Source organism: Diceros bicornis, chromosome 7 (genome assembly GCF_020826845.1).
Source record: "Diceros bicornis minor isolate mBicDic1 chromosome 7, mDicBic1.mat.cur, whole genome shotgun sequence".
NCBI classification, from domain to species: domain Eukaryota; kingdom Metazoa; phylum Chordata; class Mammalia; order Perissodactyla; family Rhinocerotidae; genus Diceros; species Diceros bicornis.
The window spans coordinates 46,895,743-46,916,822 of record NC_080746.1 but is presented as its reverse complement, the minus strand read 5'-3'; the positions used below and the strand labels follow the sequence as shown (position 1 = coordinate 46,916,822).

Genomic DNA, 21,080 nt, shown 5'->3' with positions numbered 1-21,080 from the left:
GCATCATTTTATCTGATTCTCACCACTGAAAAGTCATATTATGCCTATTATACATGAAACTGAAATCATAGTGGCTTGTCCAAGATCACAGAGCTAATAAATAACAGATTTGGAGCTTAACTCTAAAATTTTTGATTCCAAGGATAGTGTTCTCCTCACAATACCACCCTTAATCCTCCAGAAATAGAATTGAGCATATTTCTGTGGAAAAAAAATAAAATGACTAATTGGACATAAGTTGTATCACTGAGTTTTAGAATCTAGGGTTATATGTTGAATCACTAAATTTCACATATGTTTATTAATGTAAAAATTGTATTCGTAACATATGAATTAAAATGGTTCTACCTTTAAAAGTCTGGTAGATCGAGATAATAAGTTCTTTCATTCATTAATCAAATATTTACTGCATATCCTACTATGTTCCTGATATTGGTAACTCAATACTGAACAAGATAGGCAATATTTTACCCTCTCAGAGATTTTTGTCTGAAAGTAAAGATAATTAAATAGGAAATTTCAACAAAGTAAAAGATTAAAATAGAGTGTAATAATGCTATAATGAGGTACCAGGTGCCATGGGAGCAGAGAAGTAACTTGATGCCGCGCAGACCACATTAAGTTTGGCCTTATCCCCAAGGAGGAATAACAAGCCATGAAAGATGAAGATGAACACGACCTTTTTGTAAAAGTTTTAGAAAGATCACTTTAACTACAGTGTGATATATATCAATTGAAACAAGCAAAAACAATTAGGTTTTCTTTTCTCTCATACCATGTTAAATGAATATATGCAAAATTGAACAGTCACAACTTTTAATCATTACTTACAAAACGTGACTAGCAAATAAAAATATTTTATTAGCAAGTATTTATATATGCTTAATTCTTATTGTTTTTGTTATTTTGTAAATTAAGGATATTCATATGATGAATGCCAATAGAAAAGTTACCCTTGTATCAAGTCTTTAAAAAGAAGTTTTTTAATATTAAAATTTACAGTTCAAGGTGATACAACAAATGTGTCATTTTATTACTAATAAGATTAACTAGCATTTGTTGAGCAGTGCTAAGCATTCTGCATAGATCATCTTATTTAATCTTTACGGCAATCCTAAGAAATACTACTATACACATTTTGCAAATGAGGAAACGTGAACTGAGAGAAATGAAGTAACTTGCCCACAGCACCTACTGGTGCCAGAACCAGGATACAAACCCTGGTCTACCTGGCACCAAAGCCCATACTTTTAAGTATTATGCCACACTGAAACTTAACTTACTGGAAAAGGACCACAGTGTTTTGTTTTTCTGTAATTGTCCTTAGCAATTATACTTTACTCCCTCCCCCTCCAAAAATATTTTTTAATATACTTCAACAAAAACCTGTTGATCAGGATATTTCCCCTGTTGACACAAAAAGATATTCGTATAAAATGGTGAATTTACATTACTACCTTTCAGATAAGCCCTGCTATCAGATTTTCTATAGAATTGTTGAAGAGGACGATGAGAAAAGTGCCAGGTTAAGTAGTAACAAATAGAAAGGAAGAAGATAGCAAATTGCATCCTTAGCTGAATATTGAAATACGCATAGTTCCAGTTGTAACAAACTAGAAAATGAAAAAATAGATAAAACTTAGAATTTAAATCGTGGGAAAAATGTCTGGCCAGACTTAAAGCAGATCTAAAGATTGCAATCAATTGTTCAAAATCACTAACTATCAGGGAAATGCAAATCAAAACTACAATGAGATATCACCACACTCCCATCAGAATGGCTATAATTAACAAGACAGGAAACAACATGTGTTGGAGAGGATGTGGAGAGAAGGGAACTCTCATACACTGCTGGTGGGAGTGCAAACTGGTGCAGCCACTATGGAAAACAGTATGGAGATTCCTCAAAAAATCAAGGATAGAACTACCATATGATCCAGCTATTCCACTGTTGGGTATTTATCCAAAGAACTTGAAAACACCAATTTGTAAAGGTACATGCACCCCTGTGTTCATTGCAGCGTTATTCACAATAGCCAAGACTTGGAAGCAACCTAAGTGCCCATCAAGGGGCGAATGGATAAAGAAGATGTGGTATATATACACAATGGAATACTACTCAGCCATAAGAAACGATGAAATCCAGCCATTTGTGACAACATGGATGGACATTGAAGGTATAATGCAAAGTGAAATAAGTCAGAGGGAGAAGGTCAAATACCATATGATTTCCTTCATTAAGTAGTAGATAATAACAACAATAAACAAACACATAGGGACAGAGATTGGATTGGTGGTTACCAGAGGGGAAGGGGGGAGGGAGGAGGGTGAAAGGGATAATTCGGTACATGTGTGTGGTGATGGGTTGTAATTAGTATGTTGGTGGTGAACATGATGTAATCTATGCAGAAATAGAAGTATAATGATGTACACCTGAAATTTTTACAATGTTATAAACCAATGTTACTGCAATAACCAAAACAAAAAAAAAAAAAGAAACAACTAAACCACATGAGATAAATACAGTGTAAGGTAAAATTGTTAATCTTGCAGAAGTTGTAGAATTTCCTGATGGTTAGGGAAGTTGATGGTGGAGAACCTGATTCATATGAAAAGTAGTTGATTAATTAGCACCTGACAGAGTTTGTTAATTTGGTAAAGATGATAATAAGACATACATGTTGAAAAAATAACTTTGCATATCAGAGTGTTGTCAGAGGCCACTTGGAAAATTCACAATGTTCTCAAATACTACAAAAAATGACCATTTTTTCATAAAAGATGTCATACATGATGACATCATATACTTCTGTCAGAAAATCTGCAATGAAGAAAATTAACACTTGAGTCATTTTAATTCTAAGAATTTGTTCATGCTTACTATTAGGTTAAAGAAACTTTTCAGAAATAAAGTGATAAGTGATAAAAAAAAAAGATTACAATCATTTTGTTAATATTGGATGGTTTACAAATTAGCATCATTGAAAAAGAAAATATACTCATAAGAAATGTTATAATAATCTATAAAAAAGCACAGTATGGGGCCGGCCCCGTGGCTTAGCAGTTAAGTGCGCGTGCTCTGCTGCTGGCGGCCCAGGTTCGGATCCCCGGCACGCACCGACGCACCGCTTCTCTGGCCATGCTGAGGCCGCGTCCCACATATAGCAACTAGAAGGATGTGCAGCTATGACATACAACTACCTACTGGGACTTTGGGGGAAAAAATAAATTAAAAACAAAAAGCACAGTATGGCATTTTCTGTCTGTAAGCAGATGTGTCCTTGCCATATCTGGGCAGGTTGCTCCAGAGGCTGACCAGGAAGCTGGACCCAGACTACTGATGGAAGAGGACGCTGACCCTGAATATAACTTTCCTCCACCTTGGAACCCCCCAAAAAAGTATTCTGAGATAAGCATTTATGTAGCACTTTCCCATTTACAAAACAATTTTTACATGGACTAGGTAATTTTATTTGATTGTCAAATTAATCCTAAGAGGTGAGTATTATTATTAGTACAGTCATGTTTTAAGATGATGAATTTGAAGCTCAATCTGTTAATTTTCTTTAGATAACTTATCTAGCTGATAGTAAAGACTGGATTCCATCCATGGCTCTCCTCCACTGCACCATATTCAAAGAACACCACACTCATACCGTGAAAAGGGCATTGGACGAGATTCTGATTCTAATTCTATCACTAACTAACTTTATAAAAGTGAAATTCATATACATTATCTAATTTGATGGAGGAAAGAAACAATATATATTAAGAGAGAAAAAGTATTAAACCCCTTTTAGAAAAGGAAACAAAAGTTCAGAAGGATTACAAGATTTTCACAAGGTCATCTGGCGGCATCGTCATAAGAAGGTATGTAAACTCAATTGTACATGTGAGAGATTGGCACTTAGAGATTTTTTTTTTCTCTCCCTAAATGTTCCCCTTTCCTTTCTTCTCATTCAAGCAGGTAATCGATTTTGTACTTTATTGCCTCAGGGGAGGTATGTGCCAGGACAAAAAACAGAATGGATTTTTAAGTTATTCCAGTTTTGCTTTCCAAAAGCCAAAGCCTTAAGAATAAAAGAAGCATTTGTTTCAGAGATGAAAGAGAGATTCTCAGGTCCATGCAGAGAGGAACATCTAGCCCCTCCTCAGTCTAGAAAGAGATTTTCTCAGCTGAAGAAAACAGTTGTCTTTGGATCTCAAGGTCGCAGGGATCTAGCCTGTGCTCCCTGGCAGCACTAGAAGGCAGAAAGACCCCAGAGAGGAATGGCATCATAACGCATCTAGGCAAACAGAAAGACAGAAATTTGGGGAAAAAAAATCTAAAAATCCATGTCTTGGAAGTAGCAAATTGCTGCCCAACCAGAAAGAACCATCTAGACAAACTACTCATGTCTCAGAGGTAAGCTACTATGTACAGATGATCAATGACCAGATTATACCCCCATTCCAGACAGAATCCTATCATAACCCCAGGGAAATGGGGAAAAACTCAGAAAGGATAAGCGTGATTTTGTCCACCACTCAGTGACTGTGAGTCAGAAATAAAGTTGAACTATAGAAAATAAATGGATATTTCTTAGATACCTAAATTTATAGACTGACAGTCCAGCTCAATGATTATCTGATCTTGTACCTTCTCCTAGAAGCCAGGTCTTCTGATTACTGGTCTATATTTTTCAAAAATATCACTGCTATTGATGATGATGATGATGATGATGATGATGATGATGATGATGATGATGGTGATAGAGGATATGGTGATATAGCTCAAAGAAATGAATATGACAGAGTGTTAACCTTACCACACGGCAATGAAAGTGCCTGTTTCCACGTCTGTCTCCCCAATAAATTTCAAGCATCATAAAGGCAGAGACTGAATACCATTTGCTACTGCAAAACATGACCTAGCACAGTGCATGGTACAGAGCAGGCATTCAATAAATCTTTGTTGAATGAACAATTGAATAAAGAAATGGAAGTAAAGCTATTGCCTTAAATACATACACAAGTTTACCTTTTAAAGGAATTTATAGTTTATTACCTATAAGGGATTTTAAATAGAACAGAATCTAAAAGGTTCATTCCAAAGCTTATCACACTTTCAATGATAAAAATGTCACAGCTCTCCAAAATGACAGGCCCCCTACAAAAGCCTCAGAATCTAACCCTAACAGATTTAGTGCCTTAGTGGCTAGCAAGATGGCATCATCAGAAGAAATGCGATATATAATCTTACCCATAATCTTTGAAAGGTTTAACTTAATAATTCATTTCACAGGATTTTCTACTTTATAATACATCATTCCTCTTCATCTTAAATCCTAAAACAAATGGGGTAAGAGAATTGTTTCATAATGGAGGTGATTTGGTATAATTCTTGAAATAGCTTTGAGAAACTTATTAAAAATTGAACCTATGCAGAAAGCTTACTACTTGGAATTCAGAATGACTGACTGGACAGAAGAGACTGGGTAAAACTCATGATCCTCTGCTGACAAAGCAACCTATATTGAGGATACAGAGCCCTCGAGCCTTGACTGCTACAAATTCCTGAGCAGGACCTGTTCCCCAGGTCCTCTCTTTGTAGTAAAAAAAAAAAAAAAAGTTTTTATACATCTCAGCCTTATACTAAAAGATATTTTATAATCACTGACATGGTTACACAGTAAATATTAAAAATAAGAGCATATAAAGAGAGTATATAATTAAGAAAGAAGAGAATTCTTGTAGTTTAGTGAATATATTGTTATAGAAGAATGAGGGATGGATTGATTTTCAATGGCATGAATGAATTGAACGCCTTAATTCAATGTTTAAAAATCCAATATTTTGTGTATATCTTCTCACTAACTAGACTCTTCTACCCAAAGACGTAGCCAATAATAGGCCGAAAGGAGAGATCAAATATTCTATCATGAATGGAGCACTTAGGCAGCTTCCCAAAAACCTAACAGTTCAAATATTTTATGGCATCAAGCTATTAGCATATCATTTGCACACTTTCCCAATACATAAGAACTATAAAATAAATTCAATTAACAGATCATTTTAGCGCTATGCCTATCGTGTGTTTCAGACCATACAATTAATCAGTAGTCAAATACAAAAAGTATTCTTCTATTTCTCTCTCCAGAATGCTCTCTCTTTATGCCTCCTGGATTAATGAGTATTTTCCAACATCAAAAGTCTGTGTCTTCCTGATTTCCAATAACTCTCTCAACCAAGGTCAAAATGACCCTTTGAGGGATTTTAAATCTAAAAATATCTTTAGTAAATTATCTGTTTTACTTTGACTTACAGAAATTGCAAAAGTTTGAAAACTGTCTTATCCCATCTCTCTCTGGGAAGATTCAGTATTTAACTCTTCTGAGTTTTATTGGCTAGGAAAAAGAAAAAAAACATGAAGTTGTGTGAAATAGAAAAAACATCTGGATATAACACTGGTATGGCGAACATGAAAGTTCAAACACAAATTTCACAAAATATATGCAAAAGGAATAAAATAGCTACTCAGGTGCAGTCAATAAATTCAGATACATATTTTCTTTCCCCTTTAAAGAATCTGCAATAAATTTATGTTAAGAATTTAAGAAAAGCTAGAGATGGAAAGAAAGTATACCCAGATAACGAAAGGCAAATATAAATTAGTGAGATACTACAAAAAAGAAGTTAAGCCACAAAGTGCAGGAAACAGATAAGGAAAGAAGAGAACTTTAAAGGAAGAAGAACTAAACAGAAGAGTTCTAAATTCTCTTCCCTAGAGAGAGGGAAAAAAAGAAAAACGAAAAACAGAAATGATACTTTTATAAAGTATACAGTCAACCAAAAGGAAAGACATAATTAAAAGACTGTGAACCCAGGAAACAACAATCTCAATTTCAAGGAGGCTCATGAGATACACGGCAATATCATGTTTTAGAATTCTAATTATACAACATTGTTCAGCTTGTTTAAAAAGAACAATGTCAAAACATATGAATTATGAAAATGGTAGTATTTAACTTTCAGTACTTGGTAAAAATAATTCTATACATACTCCATTATATCACCGAGAGCAGTTGCAAAAAAAAGAATTCAAAGGAAATAAAGTGTCATACAAATTAATAACATCAGGTAGACTTCTTTACCAACTTAAAAAAAGCTCAGAATAGGACAATTTTTTAAAACACAGAAATGAAATGAGCATCAATCTCGAAGTATTAATAGCACCCATTTCTTTTACATATTTAATGACAATAAAGAGAACAAAAATCTGCTCAAAAGAGAAATTGCAATGTACTAAAATATTCTGTTGAAACATATTTTATTGTTAAAACAGCAACTTTCCACTAAAAACACATGGGAGGACACAACTATCATTTACTTTTATTTCTTACATTAATCCAACATGAAATCAGATCAGATCGATTCAACAAGTTTTGTTGAAATAGCCCCTACAAGACACCGTGATCTTGCATCATATCAGAGAATGCTAATACAACTGACCTTGGATTGGCCCTGAATTTTCACAAATTAAAGTAGGTCAAAGATGTCCTAGAGGCTCACTTGGGAGCAAATCAAGTTACTACTGTAGAAAGGAGAATCCTGAATGAAAAGCAACTGTTGGGGGAGAAAATCTCTAACAGAGAAATGAAGTCTTCTGTTGATAAAACTGAGATCTGTAAAAATGTGAAAAGAGTGAGGTGGGAGAGGTGGGAAGTAAAGTCATAATGCAAAAAAGCAGTGAATATGGAGGTTTGAGGTACAGCAATTTCAGCTTATCTAAGAACAGTCAAGAATAGCACCTAAGGGGCTGGCCCGGTGGCACAAGCGGTTAAGTGCGCGCCCTTTGCTGCAGGGGCCCGGGGTTCGCAGGTTCAGATCCCGGGTGTGCACCGACGCACTGCTTGGCAAGCCATGCTGTGGCGGTGTCCCATATAAAGTGGAGGAAGATGGGGACAGATGTTAGCCCAGGGCCAGTCTTCCTCAGCAAAAAAAGAGGAGGATTGGCAGATGTTAGCACAGGGCTGATCTTTCCCACAGTCAGAGAAACTCCTCTATACTTTTACAGTAACATACAAAATACATACCAAATGAAAATCTGTCTTATGAAAATTTTTTATTTTAATGAGAATATATTGAACAATGAATAAACACTTGGCTCAATGAGGATCATGACTGTCTAGCTACTCCATCATATCTACCACATGTAACAATGAAGAAAGAAAAAAGATTCAAGGGCCGGTCCTGTGGCTTAGCGGTTAAGTGCTCACACTCCGCTGCTGGCGGCCGGGGTTCAGATCCCGGGCGCACACCGACACACCGCTTCTCCGGCCATGCTGAGGCCGCGTCCCACATACAGCAACTAGAAGGATGTGCGACTATGACGTACAACTATCTACTGGGGCTTTGGGGGGAAAAAAATAAATAAATAAAATCTTTAAAAAGAAAAAAGATTCGGGGCCGGCCCGGTGGCGCAAGCGGTTAAGTGCGCGCGATCCGCTGCGGCGGCCCGGGGTTCGCTGGTTCGGATCCCGGGCGTGCACCGACGCACTGCTTGGTAAGCCATGCTGTGGCGGCGTCCCATATAAAGTGGAGGAAGATGGGCACGGATGTTAGCCCAGGGCCGTCTTCCTCAGCAAAAAAAGAGGAGGATTGGCGGATGTTAGCTCAGGGCTGATCTCCTCACAAAAAAAAAAAAAAAAAAAAAGAAAAAAGATTCAAGATGACAGAGGACAGTGCAGAATAAATCTAGGTTATACTTTAAAATATTTGTTTTACTTATATTTTAGAAACAGTATAGATAGTAAGCTTAACCAGTTAAAAATATAATGCACAGGTCATAACTTGTTTGGCTAGTTGTCTATAATATTCAAAAATATATATCTTAATACTAATAGTTTTAAGCTATTAAAAAAAGATAAACTACTTCTCTAGGTAAATTACATAATGCATATATCTTAGTATAATCCACATATATACATGTTTTGCTAATTAGAACTGATTGATTCCTTAAAAAATTTGATCCATTACTATCAAACCATTGTCAAAGAAGAAAGAAAGAAGAGGAGGGAGGGAAGAGGAGAGGAAAGAGAGGGAGGGAAAAAGGAAGGGAGGGAGAGAGAAAGGAAGAAAGGAAAGAAGGAAGAGAGGGAGGGGGAAGGAAGGAAATAAATATCAAATTATTTCTCATAAAGTAAGATTTTCAATAACGTATCAGCAATTTTCCTTTAAAGGTAGGAACTTTTAATAAACTCAGTCTATTGGGTTTAGAAACCTTAAGTTCACTCTGCTTAGTTAAGTTATACCTAGAACATCAATTGCCCTTCCTCCTCCTCCTTCCCAGATACCTTTTTATGCCTTTCTCTGTCTCTCCCCCTCCCTCTCTCCTTTCTCTCTCCCCCTCTTCTCTTCTTTCTCTCTCTCTTTCTCTCACACATACACACACACACAGACATAAAGCGTTTAATTCAATTAGTAGTCTAAAATAAAGTAGTCCAAAAGGGACACTGTGTACAGAACAATAAATGGTAGACAGAGTAAAAACACACAGCAAGCTAAATAAGTCAAAGAGCCATATCTTTTATTTGCTACATTCCCAAAACCACTCTTGTTCCAGATAAACCAATTGTGTCAGGTCTGGACAGGTGTGGCTCCAAAATCTCATAGTTTACTTCTCTCAGTGATATTATGGGGGAGAGCAGAAGGAAACAATCCCAGTCTTAAATCCCAGTGTATAAAGGGACAGTTCTAGGTGTTTCAAAAGTTTTATATATCATTGCTCATCTCTACAGATACCAGTTGGGATAAAGCATCTCACTGATTATAAGTTTCTTCAATGCACCTTTCAAATCCACAGGTAGAAGGATTAAACATCATGCAGAACCAGGTTGCACTTTAACCTTCACCCTGGGCTTTAGTCTCAGACTGCAGCAACTCATATAACTAGTCAACATTTGGATCTATGCTAGCCCAGTACAGTAGAGTTCAAAGGTGTTCATATAAATTTTGGTTCAAAACTCTCAAGAAAACTCTTTATAGTTGATCTGATCTTCCATACAACGTCAAAAAAACCAAACCTGTTTCACTAGGATCCTTAAGAACAAAGTTCACCTTGGTAGATCTAGGCTAAAGTGAATCCTCAAGATCTGACCTATAATAAACTATACCTCAGGAACCCACTGGATTTTGATCAATTCGGGGTGGGGGGGTGGGTTGGGCGCAGAGTGTCAGGTGTTTGCTTCATTTTGGGAACTTGCCAATCATGTTATTGGATAATGCATGCATCTGAAAAGCACAACAGTTACCAAAGTTGTGCTTTTTCACAAAAGTGAAGATTTACACTAGTGTAAACCCAAATACTAAATCTATTTTTTAATCAAAAGATAAATAATAAGTCTATAATTTTTTTCAGTGCAAACAACTTTACTATCTTTTACAACTATGTAATTTGCTTGATAAATATTAAATCCATGAGGAAGAACTCTACTGTACAAGTTTTTTAAAGATTCTTTAAAGTAACCTTTAACAAGCTAAGAAAACAAGCTAAAGAAAAATCAAAACCTGTGGTATCAAATCTACGCTGATTATAAATGGTGATTTAGACAACCTGATTTATGAAATCACAAATGTCTGTAATTAAATACTATAGTCCTACTTCATTTCACTTTAGCAAAATAATATTACTGAATGATGTATCACTGAAAAGACATTATTACAGTAAATATTTCCCCAAACTCAAACAAAATTTTACTCTCAAATGGAATACAATTTAAATTGCGAATACCAGAATGAAGAACATGAAGAAACATATACTATACAGGAAGCCTCATAGCCCACCTTTCTTTTTGACTGGCATTCTTGGGTCTTTGCACTGCCACAGGATTCAAGATCTCTTTTCAGGTCTCAACTTGATCCAGCTGGATTGAGGCCAAGAGCCAGGTAACTGTTGCAAATTACTTTACTGTTCAGTTTTGAAATCCAGGCTGTCTTCTCTTTCACATAAAGAAAAAAAGACGTATATTTTCCACAGTTAAACTTTTGACACTGCCCACACAGTTTAGAGAAAAATAACTTTTGAGTTTTTCAATTTTTATAAAATATTTGTTCTATTTAAAAAAAAAGCTGAGAAAATTATTGTAAGCATAGAAAACGTTATTAAAACTCCCCTTCAGGCAGCAACATTTTTGGAGTTCAGTGACTAACTCAATTAAGGCACAAACCAAATTTACACAGCTGTCTCATTACTCTATATATGATCAAATTCAAAGATGAACCGCTTGACGATAAAGATTCTCAATTCTTTAGAGAAAATTTTAAACCCCCTCCAAAAAAAAAATACTTAAAAAATCTCTTTGACTCTGGTCTCTAAAAAGGTGGGTGAGTTTGAACAGTTTTCTGGGGCAGAACAGAGACTGAAAGGCCCCTTTCTATTTACTGGACCATAAGTTCCGGATCATCCCCTCAGTAAGACAGAATCCAGCTTGCTGTCACTTCCATTTTTTTCTTCTGTGCTCTCCAAGCCCCTCAGGCTTTATCCTTAAAGCCCCTCTGATTCTGATCCTCCCATGTATTAACCGAGAGGATTGAAAAGAGGAAAGCAATCCCTTGGCATGGAGACATTAAAGTGACAGTGCTACTCAATGGGCACTTGATGCAGGATGAGTTGGCGAAGTAGATTTCTTCACACTGGAGTCATTCACATCATGCCATCTCTTCGCATCCAAGCAGCTCCCTATCCGGCGAGGAAAAACACTGAGACTGTTCGCGAGGAGAAGTCAAACCTTCCCCCAAAGGTGTTTTCTGAGACGCTGTAGTAGTATTAGGCATGTAAGCATAAGCTGTGCAAACGGTTCGCGATTTCCTAAACGAGAGAGTTCGGCTGCTTGGCTTCCACATCCACCCTTTTTCTCAATCTCTCTCCAAACTACCCACCTTCCTTTTGCGGAAAAGACACGAAATCTCTCTGCCACCGCTGGCCACCCCTGCCCACACCCCGCTCTTATACAGAAGAGCAGTGAAATGTCCTGCACCCTCCACGCGACGAAGTGTTTCCTCAGGCAGGAGGAACAGCAGCACTAGAAATTATATAACTCTCGAATTTGGCTTCTCTAAGACATGGAGACTGGAGGGTCGGGGGTTGCTGGTCTGGGAGATACTGCTGGGCAATGAACGTGCACAAAAGGGCGCCAGGCCTCCTCGCAGCGTCCCCCACCCCGAAACACCGGCTGGCAAGGAGGTCTTCTCGGAGAGTGGGGGGCAAACTTCTCTCCAGTCCCTTTCCAAGCAGGGTGAAAGGGTGGAATGTGAGAGGACTCAAGACTGGGGAGAGGAGTCAGGCGGCTGCGAGGGGAGGAGGCTAGTCGGGGCTGTGCTGACGGCCGGCTGGGGGCTCTGGGGAGGAGGTGTCCGAGAAGCTGGAGTCTTAACACACGGACCAGGCCAGAGGGGCCAGCTCCCTCGAGGAGCGAAAGGGGCAGGCAGCTCGGCCGCAGCCAACGGAGGTGCCCTGAGGGGAGGACAGCGCGAAGCAACACCCCCACGCTCGGAACGCCCCACATTCCCCTCAGGGTGGGAGAAGAGCGAGCTAGGCGAACAAACAGCAAGGGAAGGGAACGCAGGGCTGGCGAGGAGGGGCGGGCCCACGGGCGACTGGACCTCCTCGAAGCCAATGAGCGGCAGTAATTTCAGGACGCCGAGCCCAATCACAGCCAGGATGGAGGGCGCGGCTTTTGACTGGGTCGGGGCGGGCCCCGGCTGCAGGAGAGACGCGTGAGCCGGCACCACTTCCCACCCTGGGCGTTCTGGGTTCCCGCCCACCCGCAAGTCACGTGAGCCGCCAAAATGGCGGCGCTGGGGCGTGAGGCTGGGGCTGACCTGAGGGACGCAGGTGTGCAGGTGGGAGCTGGGGGAGCGCCCAAGGTAGGCAAAAACCGGGAGTTCTGTGGGCAGTGATTTCTGCAGCCTCAAAGTGTTGGCAGACTCTTCTGAAATGAGGCATGTAAAAGGGATTTGAAAATCTAAAGAGACCAGCTCCCACATCCATGCAGGTCGTACTTAATTTAGTCCTCAGTTGCTATGGAAAGAGGCAAAGAGAAAGTAGGAGACCTCAAATCTAGTCCTGGTAGCTTGCAGCTTGTTTTCTCTTGCCTCCGAGCGTCTGCACTGGCCTTTGCTTCAACTTGAAATACCTCCCTGCACCTGTGCCTCCCCACCCCACCTCCGCCAAATTCTCCTCTTTCGGATATTCGTTTAAATGTCCCCTCCTCCAGAAAACCTTCCCACACTTCCCCTGGCTAGGTTATGTTTGGCTTTTCTTATGTTTTTTGTTTTGTTTTGATGGCACACTCATCCTGCGTTTAAATTGCCTGCCTTTCTAGTCCTGACTTCCGGCTGGGTTGTGGGTTCGTGAGGATCTTGATTATGGGTGCGGGGGTGGGGGCTGTGGGAGGGGCTGTCAAATACCATGTGCTCCGTAAATGATGAGTGAATGTCGAATAAAATTCTGAAAGTCAAGTGAAATAATATGAATAAAAGCACTACAAAACCGTAAAATGCTTTGTAAACTATAAACCTACATAAATGCACTCTTACTGGTACAATCGTGGTGACCAGTTGAGTGGCCTTAGACTAGTTAATTTTTAGATAAAATGTTGGTTATAGCAAAATCTTTACATTTCAGTACTTGTTAACAATCTATCAGAAAGTGACCAGTTACTTTCTCTGCTTTATTAACAATGCTTTGCAAAGACTAGGCACTCGATAAATATTTGCTGTCGTGTTTCAGTATTTTGAGATCATAATCCTGAGTGTCTGTGTTCCCTAGATACTGAGGCTGTAGACAAGGTAGGAGGTTGGTACAAGGCATTGCCTGAAAGTTTTCTTTGTGGGGAGTAAGGGACTTCAATGAATGGGATGATTGCAAAACAAAAATTTGTCCAAGGTTTCTGGTTATCATGTTACTGACATCTGCCTTCGTGGTACGTTAGATAGATTAGATATAGAATCTCCCTTAGATATTACTATCACTTCTCTTCCATTTTCCATTTAAATGTCAGAGAGAGAAAAAAGATTAAACCTAGTCCCTGAGAAATTGTAATTTGTAACATTTTTTTTTTTCCTGTCCTCCTCAGATATGTTAGGGAAAGAGAACTGGCTTGAGTACAGTTCTACAATGTTGCAGGGGAAGAAACTGGTCCATTATTATTCATAATGTAATACCATATGAAGTTTCAAAGGAACTCATACCTTTAGGATGTTGATGCCATGGATGAATTGGCCTTTTGTTAGTTAGGATTAGGATTGGTACATATCACTTATTTAGCAAATGAGTATTACAGTGATGTTCACCATGGGTCCATTGACTGCCAGCATCAGAATCACTTGGTGTTACTAAAATGTAGATTTCTAGGCTTCACCCTACTCCTCTTGAATACACATATCTCAGGAGGGAGCTGAAGAGACTGCATTTCAAATAAACTCCCCATGTGATTCTTGTGCACACTAAAGGTTGAGAATCACTGATTTATTAAGTATCTTCTCGGTTTATTTTGCTTACTCTACTCTATTCTCTTGCCCAAGACTTCTGAAATTTGAGATTTAATCCATGCCCTTAACTATAAAGGTTGTTAAAATGGAGACTGGTATAAAATGTGAAGGGCCAGAGATTTTGTTATTCGTTCATTGGCTAATCTGGAATCCCATTGATGGCAGCATAGTAAAAGATTTAACAAATGTTATTTTTAAGACTTTTCACAGAGATCTGAGAATCTTACCCAGAGCAAAAGATTCAGAAAAGATCCTTTCTGAGGATCCAGGTTTTTTTTTTTTTTTTTTTACCACTGGTTTCTGGTAAGAAGCTACTAGCCAAACCCTTATGGTCCCTTGACATTGGCAACTGTCTGTTCATACATCACACTTGGGACACAGGAACCTTCCAACCCTGGAGCCCAGTGCCATGTGTCCAGGCTCCGTGGTATACCAAATAGCAATTTCCAGCAAAGGCCCTGCTTCTGCCCAAGGTGCTGCTAGAGAGCTGGATATATAACTTATATGATCCAAAGTAGCCATGATCCACTATGTCTTCCTGGCCTGGAAGAGTGTCCCTCCTTCTGGTGTTCTCTCTTGCTGTTCTCTAAGGCAATCCCCGCTCTCTCCTGCCGTTCCAGGAAACTCAACATAATCTCCAAAATGAGCTCAGGCTTTCATGAGACAGAGGATAGAGATAGTTGTCAACAAGTAGCTACTGTTTCCTTCCAGCTCTGAAAAAGCTACAGCAAGGAGAACTAAAACAAAGGGCCTGGGTACCTTCAGGGAAAACTGTAAGGAAAACAAAAACTCAGTATTTCAATAAGTTATCCTTCTACACTAAGTCCTAAGGCAAGTCACCCTTTCTGAGCCTCATTTTTCTCATCTATAAAAGTAGAGATGATCATTATCCTACTAGTTTCTCAAAGTTATTGTGTGAATCAAAAAGCGATTGTCTAGCAGATCGTAAGAGCTCACTAAATGTTGACTGAATCATTAACAAAGTGTGTGAAAGCAGATGACAGTTACCTGACACATTACTGGGGTCTAAATGTTTTTTAATCTGAATCTGTAGAATTTTTAAGATTTAATATTAATATCGTTAGCTATTATGGTTCTGGAATTTTGTGTTTTCCAGGACATCAGGATGGCAACATACACACATGGTCAGCCCAGTCCTTCTCTAGGAGATGCAAAACTCAGAAGACCAATGGTCATCGAAATCATAGAAAAAAAATTTGAATATCTTAGAAAAGAAAAGTAAGAGACACCCCCAGACTGAAAGTCAATAACTTTTATTTGCAGATCTTCTGTATTGCCATTGTTTCTGAGTATCTAAGATCCTATTAACTTTATTGAGTTGTTTATGAAGAAAGCTTTTAAAAGAACTGGAGGGAAATGTGAACAGACGAAAATAGTGGTTTGTTGGAATATTGGAACTGTGGGTAATTTCTTTTGCTTCTTAAAAAATGTCTAAAATTAATGTTGAAATGTTATTTGTGCAATAAATATTTTTTAATTGAAAATGATTAGGAGAACACTATTTTGGGAGCTACTTATATTTAATTGATGATCAATTGTAATTAAATTCAGTTTAAAATTGATTACCTCAGCCACAGTGCTGAGTTCAGCCAAAAGGAATACAGATTCCGTAATATACCTATAGTCTCACATTACCATTTTGACTTTTAGATTAATAGACCTCAAGAATAAAATTAAAGGACATTGATCTTAGACCTTAGATATAAGTCAGAATAAGTAAAACTAGATCTATCAAATCTCTTTGGATGAAGTTTTGGAAATCCTAGACAAATTATTTTAAATGTATCTGGACTAATTAAAAAATAGTTATTTTCTAAAAGGTCTAACCAAATGTAAACTTTTTTCAAATTACTGTAAGCAAATTAATTTTTTTAGTAGCAAGAGCAGTGTTCTTGGATTTAGGTAGCTCGTACAATTTGGCTACATTGGAACATATTCATATTTATTTGTGGCCAAAATTCATTCTCTCCTTAAAAGAGCTCCATGTTAGAACCACTGTAAATATTCTCAGAAAGAGAATTATATCCTCTCATTAGAATGCAAGCTCCATGAGGGATGGGACTTTTTTTTCTTGTTTATTCACTGCCCCATCCTCACCTTTCCCATAGTTAAGCACTCAAGAAACATTTGATGTTGAGTAAATATGTAATAACAAATGACTACCCAGGAAAGGATATATCCATTAGGAGAATATTATGTTGAACTTAATTTTTCTCTTTGTTTTTCTAATAGGACTTTAAATATAGATGGAACAGTGTTTTTGGGAACAACATCTGGTTTCTCTGGAATATTGGCAAATGTCATTTTCAGACACTGCTTCAAGGTGAAACATGATGCTTTGAAGACATATGCATCATTGACTACACTTCCGTTTTTGTCTACTGTAGTTGCTTATAAGCTCTTTGTAACGGATGCTTTGTATTCAGGTAAATTTAAATTCACTAATGTATAATGTGTTTATGCCTAAGTGAAATTACTCATTAACATTTACTGTTGCTACTGCTGATAATAATCCTCTTATATTTGCATATGGCTTTACCCCTTACAAAGTACCTTCACATATAATGTCCTATTTCATCCCCACAACAATCCTCCTAATCAGGCATGGCAAGTAGTATTTTGTCTTTTTTACAGATAAGCAACACAATTTACTGGGAAAAAAGCAGGCTTTGGTATCCTACACATATGATTTCAGATCCTACCTCTCACTAGTTAAGTTTTGTGACATTGGGCAAGTCATTTAAACTCTGAGACTCAGTTGTCTTATCTGTGAATTAGGACTAATAGTACTTACCTCACATGATTGTTGTGAGAATTAAGATACTGTATGTTAAATGCCTAACATAGTATTGGCATATTACGGGCTTCTAATGTTGTTTCCTGCCTCCTCCCCTCACCTTAAGTTTCACCACTAGTAATTGATAGAACCTCAGACCCTTATTCTTCAGGTCTCTGCTTAAAGATCTCTTCCCTAGGGAAACCTCTGATTCCCATAGGGTGGGTTTGGTTTCTAGATGCATTCTTTTTTCATTTTACCTTCAAAGCATTGTGCACACTTAAAATTATTTATTTAAATATCTATCTAATATCTTTCTTGCTTGGTAGCCTGGCCTGAATGTCAGAGATTGGGTCTCTTTTATGCAACACTGTATCCCTAGCACCTGCCTCACACATAGATAATAAAAATGTATTAACCTAGAATCCAGATGTCTGGTCTGCTGGTTTAATATTCTTCATTATGAAATTGCTTCTGCAACAATCACATAAGTAAGAGAGAACTCTCCTTATGTAAAGTATAATAAAAGCATTTTTAAAATGGAATGCATTTAGTCTATTATGTGCCATAGAATGAATTTCTAAAATTCTTTCTACTGTTTAACTACAGTTGAGGACAGTACAGATGAATACTCTATGAGGACACAAGACTGTCTTAATAGTTCTTATCCTGAGTTTTAAAGGAAGACCACATTTACTTTTGTTTTCCAGGTAATATAAGCGAGGAAAATTGTGTTCTGAGAAGTTCACTGATTGGCATAGTATGCGGTGTTTTATATCCCAGTGCTTTGGCTTTTTCTAAAAATGGACGTCTGGCAGTCAAGTAAGTCTGTCTGTTTGTTCCTTTTTTTTTTTTATACTAATAAACTCTCCTATTTAGTTGCCAGTGATACATTTTAATCAAAATATAGTAGTTTGGTATGTCAAATAGCTAACTTTGAACCTCTTTGCCTTCTCCGTGAAAGAACTATAATAGAAATTATTAGTTTAGGAGAAATCGGCAAACTTTTTATAGAGTATACATCCAGGACAATTGCTTAACTCTTTTTCCTTTTTAGGTATCATACTGTTCCACTGCCACCAAAAGGAAGGGTTTTACTTTCTTGGCTGCTGCTTTGTCAAACAGAGATAAAAGCAATGGTGATTCCTCTACTCTTTCAGACGGTCTTTGGAATATTTAATGGTCTACGGCATTATGCAATATTTGAAAGTACACTTGAGAAAACTGTACATGAAGGTTAACCAAAGAACGTATGCATACTATATCAGCAGAATGGATTTTTTATGATAAGGACTCAGGAATTGCTGAAGGAGTTAAAAGTAACTCCAGAGAGACAATTGTTTCTATTCCTTTTGCCTGATATGTAGCAGGTACTCAATAAATACTTAGTAATTTAATAAATACATGTAAGTTTCCTCTTTCTTTCCTCATTGTATGTGGAAATGGGTTTGAGGCCTCAAGGTCTGATCCATATATTTATATATTCATTCATTCATCTAACACTTATTGAGCACCTGCTATGTTTGGGCACTGTGTTACATATAATATGAAATGGTCCTTACCGAGAAAGAACTCACAATTAGAAGAGAAATTAAAAATGTGAAAACATAGCATGAGAGGGTTTGAGAAGTATACACATGATTCTTTAGTTGCGTTGAGGATGTGGCTCTTAACTACTTGGGCAGAAGAGAAGGCTATGGGGAAAAAGTGACATTTGTCCGAAATTTTGAAGCAGAAGTTGCAAGTTCAGAAGGAAGCAAAATATAGAAGTAACGTACAGCCCATTCCTCTACTCTCAACTCTGATTCAGTATATGTACTAGCTTATCATTCACAAATTATCTTCATTGTGCTGTTTCAAGAACGTTTATTGAGTGTTTATTTGCTATGTATTAATATAGGCACCAGGGGTACAAAGATTTAGTTCCTGCCCTCAAGAAGCTTAAAATCTAAAGAAAGAGATTACAGCATGCTCCTTTAAGAGCATGCTAGAGACTCTGAGCTACACATTTATCTTAGTTCAGGAAGTAAACACTGTCTGTTGAAAAAAATAAGACCCAGAATGGAACCCCACAGCTCATTCTCCTTGTCTTAACCATATTCATTTTGAGATTAAAGATTTGGTCATCTGAAGCCCCAAGCAACCCAAGGCGGAAAACAAAGTCTTAACCAGGTGCTTTATGGCATCATATATAACAAACTTAAATACAGCACTCTTTTGGTAATGAAAAAAAATGGCTAGTTAGCCATCCAGCTTTGTATTTTCAGAATAATTCATGATACTTAAAAGTCTGAGGAAAGGGCAGGTGATTGTAGGGGGAGGAGGACCAAGTCAAATAGTTAACTAGATCAATGGTATTCATGTTTTAACTCTCAAAAAATTATTATACAACAAGGACATGATTTTCTTCTCATTGTGAGACATTCAAATGATCCAGAAGTATATAGCGCAAGACTTGAAAGTCCCCTTCCCTCCTACTCCATCCTATTTCTATTCCATTCTCCAGAAGTGACCACTATCAAGTTAGCATTCCTCTTTCCTTGTAGTATTCTTTTGTAACTTACATATATTTTTTTAAATAAATGGTATTATCCATACATATTATGTATACCCATACATATTACACTGGAAATTAACTTTCACTTTGCCATATGTCTTGGAGATCTTTCCGACTCATTACAAAGAAGTCGAACACATTCTTTTTAGTGAGTGAATAACATTCTTGGTAATTCCGGTATTCACATAGGTGATCCTTCCAACACCCTGGTCTCTTTACCCTACCACTTACTCCCATGGTCATACTCTAGACCTGTGCTGTCCAATATAATAGTCACTAGCCACATGTGGCTACTAAGCATTGCAAATTTGACTAGTCTAAATTGAGATGTGTTGTAAGAATAAAGTACACATCAAGTTTTGAAGACTTACTGTGTAAAAAAGAATGTAAGAGATCTCAATAATCTATTGATTATATGTTGAAATGTTACTCTTTTGGATATATTGGGTTAAATAAAATACATTAAAATTAATTTTACCTGCTTTTTTAAATGTAGCCACTAGGGAATTTAAAGTTACATACATGACACATTATATTTTTATCAGACTATGTTGCTCTAGACCTTGCCATTATCAATAAATTAAAATTCTCCACATTCTTAATTTTAAAATTCCATTTTCTGATCACTACCTCCTGCCCTTCCAGTTCATTCATTCTCACACCAGAACTCCAGCATTACTTCAGCCTCACCAGAACCTATAACCATTGATCCCACCACCTTTTACTGTCCCTCACCCCCTCACATTCTTACTGTCCTTCTCCAGCTTCAGCCACATCAATCTTTTTAAAGTTTGCCTATCTCAATGCAAAAAGAAAGAAAAAAATAAACATGAATCTAGCTAAAGTTGATTTTTAAATAAAGATATTGGCCTCTTGTTTTCTTTTGTGAATTTTCTGTCCAGGTCTTTGGCCCATGATTTGTAAAAGCTCTATAAATTCTGTGTGTTTTCATGTGCTGGGGTAGTAATCTGGGAAATACAGCAAAGTTGACTTATGTTCACATCCCTTGCCCACTGAAAGCTAAAGAGATTTGTACCTTACTCTATGACTTCAGTTTGCCTTTTCTACAACAGAAAAAGCTAGAAAGTCTATCAGTATTTTCCTTTGGCTTTGGAAAGCAGTACTTGCCCAAGTGGCTGTAAGAAAGAGGCCTGAAGGGGAAATTAGGGAAACCTTGATCTGGCCTGAGCCCAA

The 21,080-nt window shown here is 37.6% G+C and overlaps 2 protein-coding genes across 2 annotated transcripts in view; one reads left to right on the top strand and one right to left on the bottom strand.

Moving 5' to 3' along the window:
• Positions 1-11,039, bottom strand: part of DLG2 (discs large MAGUK scaffold protein 2) — a 1,867,373-nt gene extending 1,856,334 nt beyond the window's left edge. Inside the window, exon 1 of the mRNA XM_058545485.1 lies at positions 10,825-11,039. Within this exon, the coding sequence (XP_058401468.1) occupies positions 10,825-10,843 (19 nt within the window). The 5' untranslated portion in view covers positions 10,844-11,039. The remainder of the gene's footprint in view (positions 1-10,824) is intronic.
• Positions 11,040-12,806: 1,767 nt separating this feature from the next.
• TMEM126B (transmembrane protein 126B) lies at positions 12,807-18,744 on the top strand. Its single transcript, XM_058545484.1, has 5 exons — positions 12,807-12,906; positions 15,650-15,771; positions 16,786-16,979; positions 18,040-18,151; positions 18,387-18,744. Exons 1-5 carry the CDS (start codon positions 12,829-12,831, stop codon positions 18,568-18,570), a joined length of 690 nt encoding a protein of 229 aa, XP_058401467.1. The 5' UTR covers positions 12,807-12,828; the 3' UTR covers positions 18,571-18,744.
• The last annotated feature ends 2,336 nt before the right edge of the window (positions 18,745-21,080 follow it).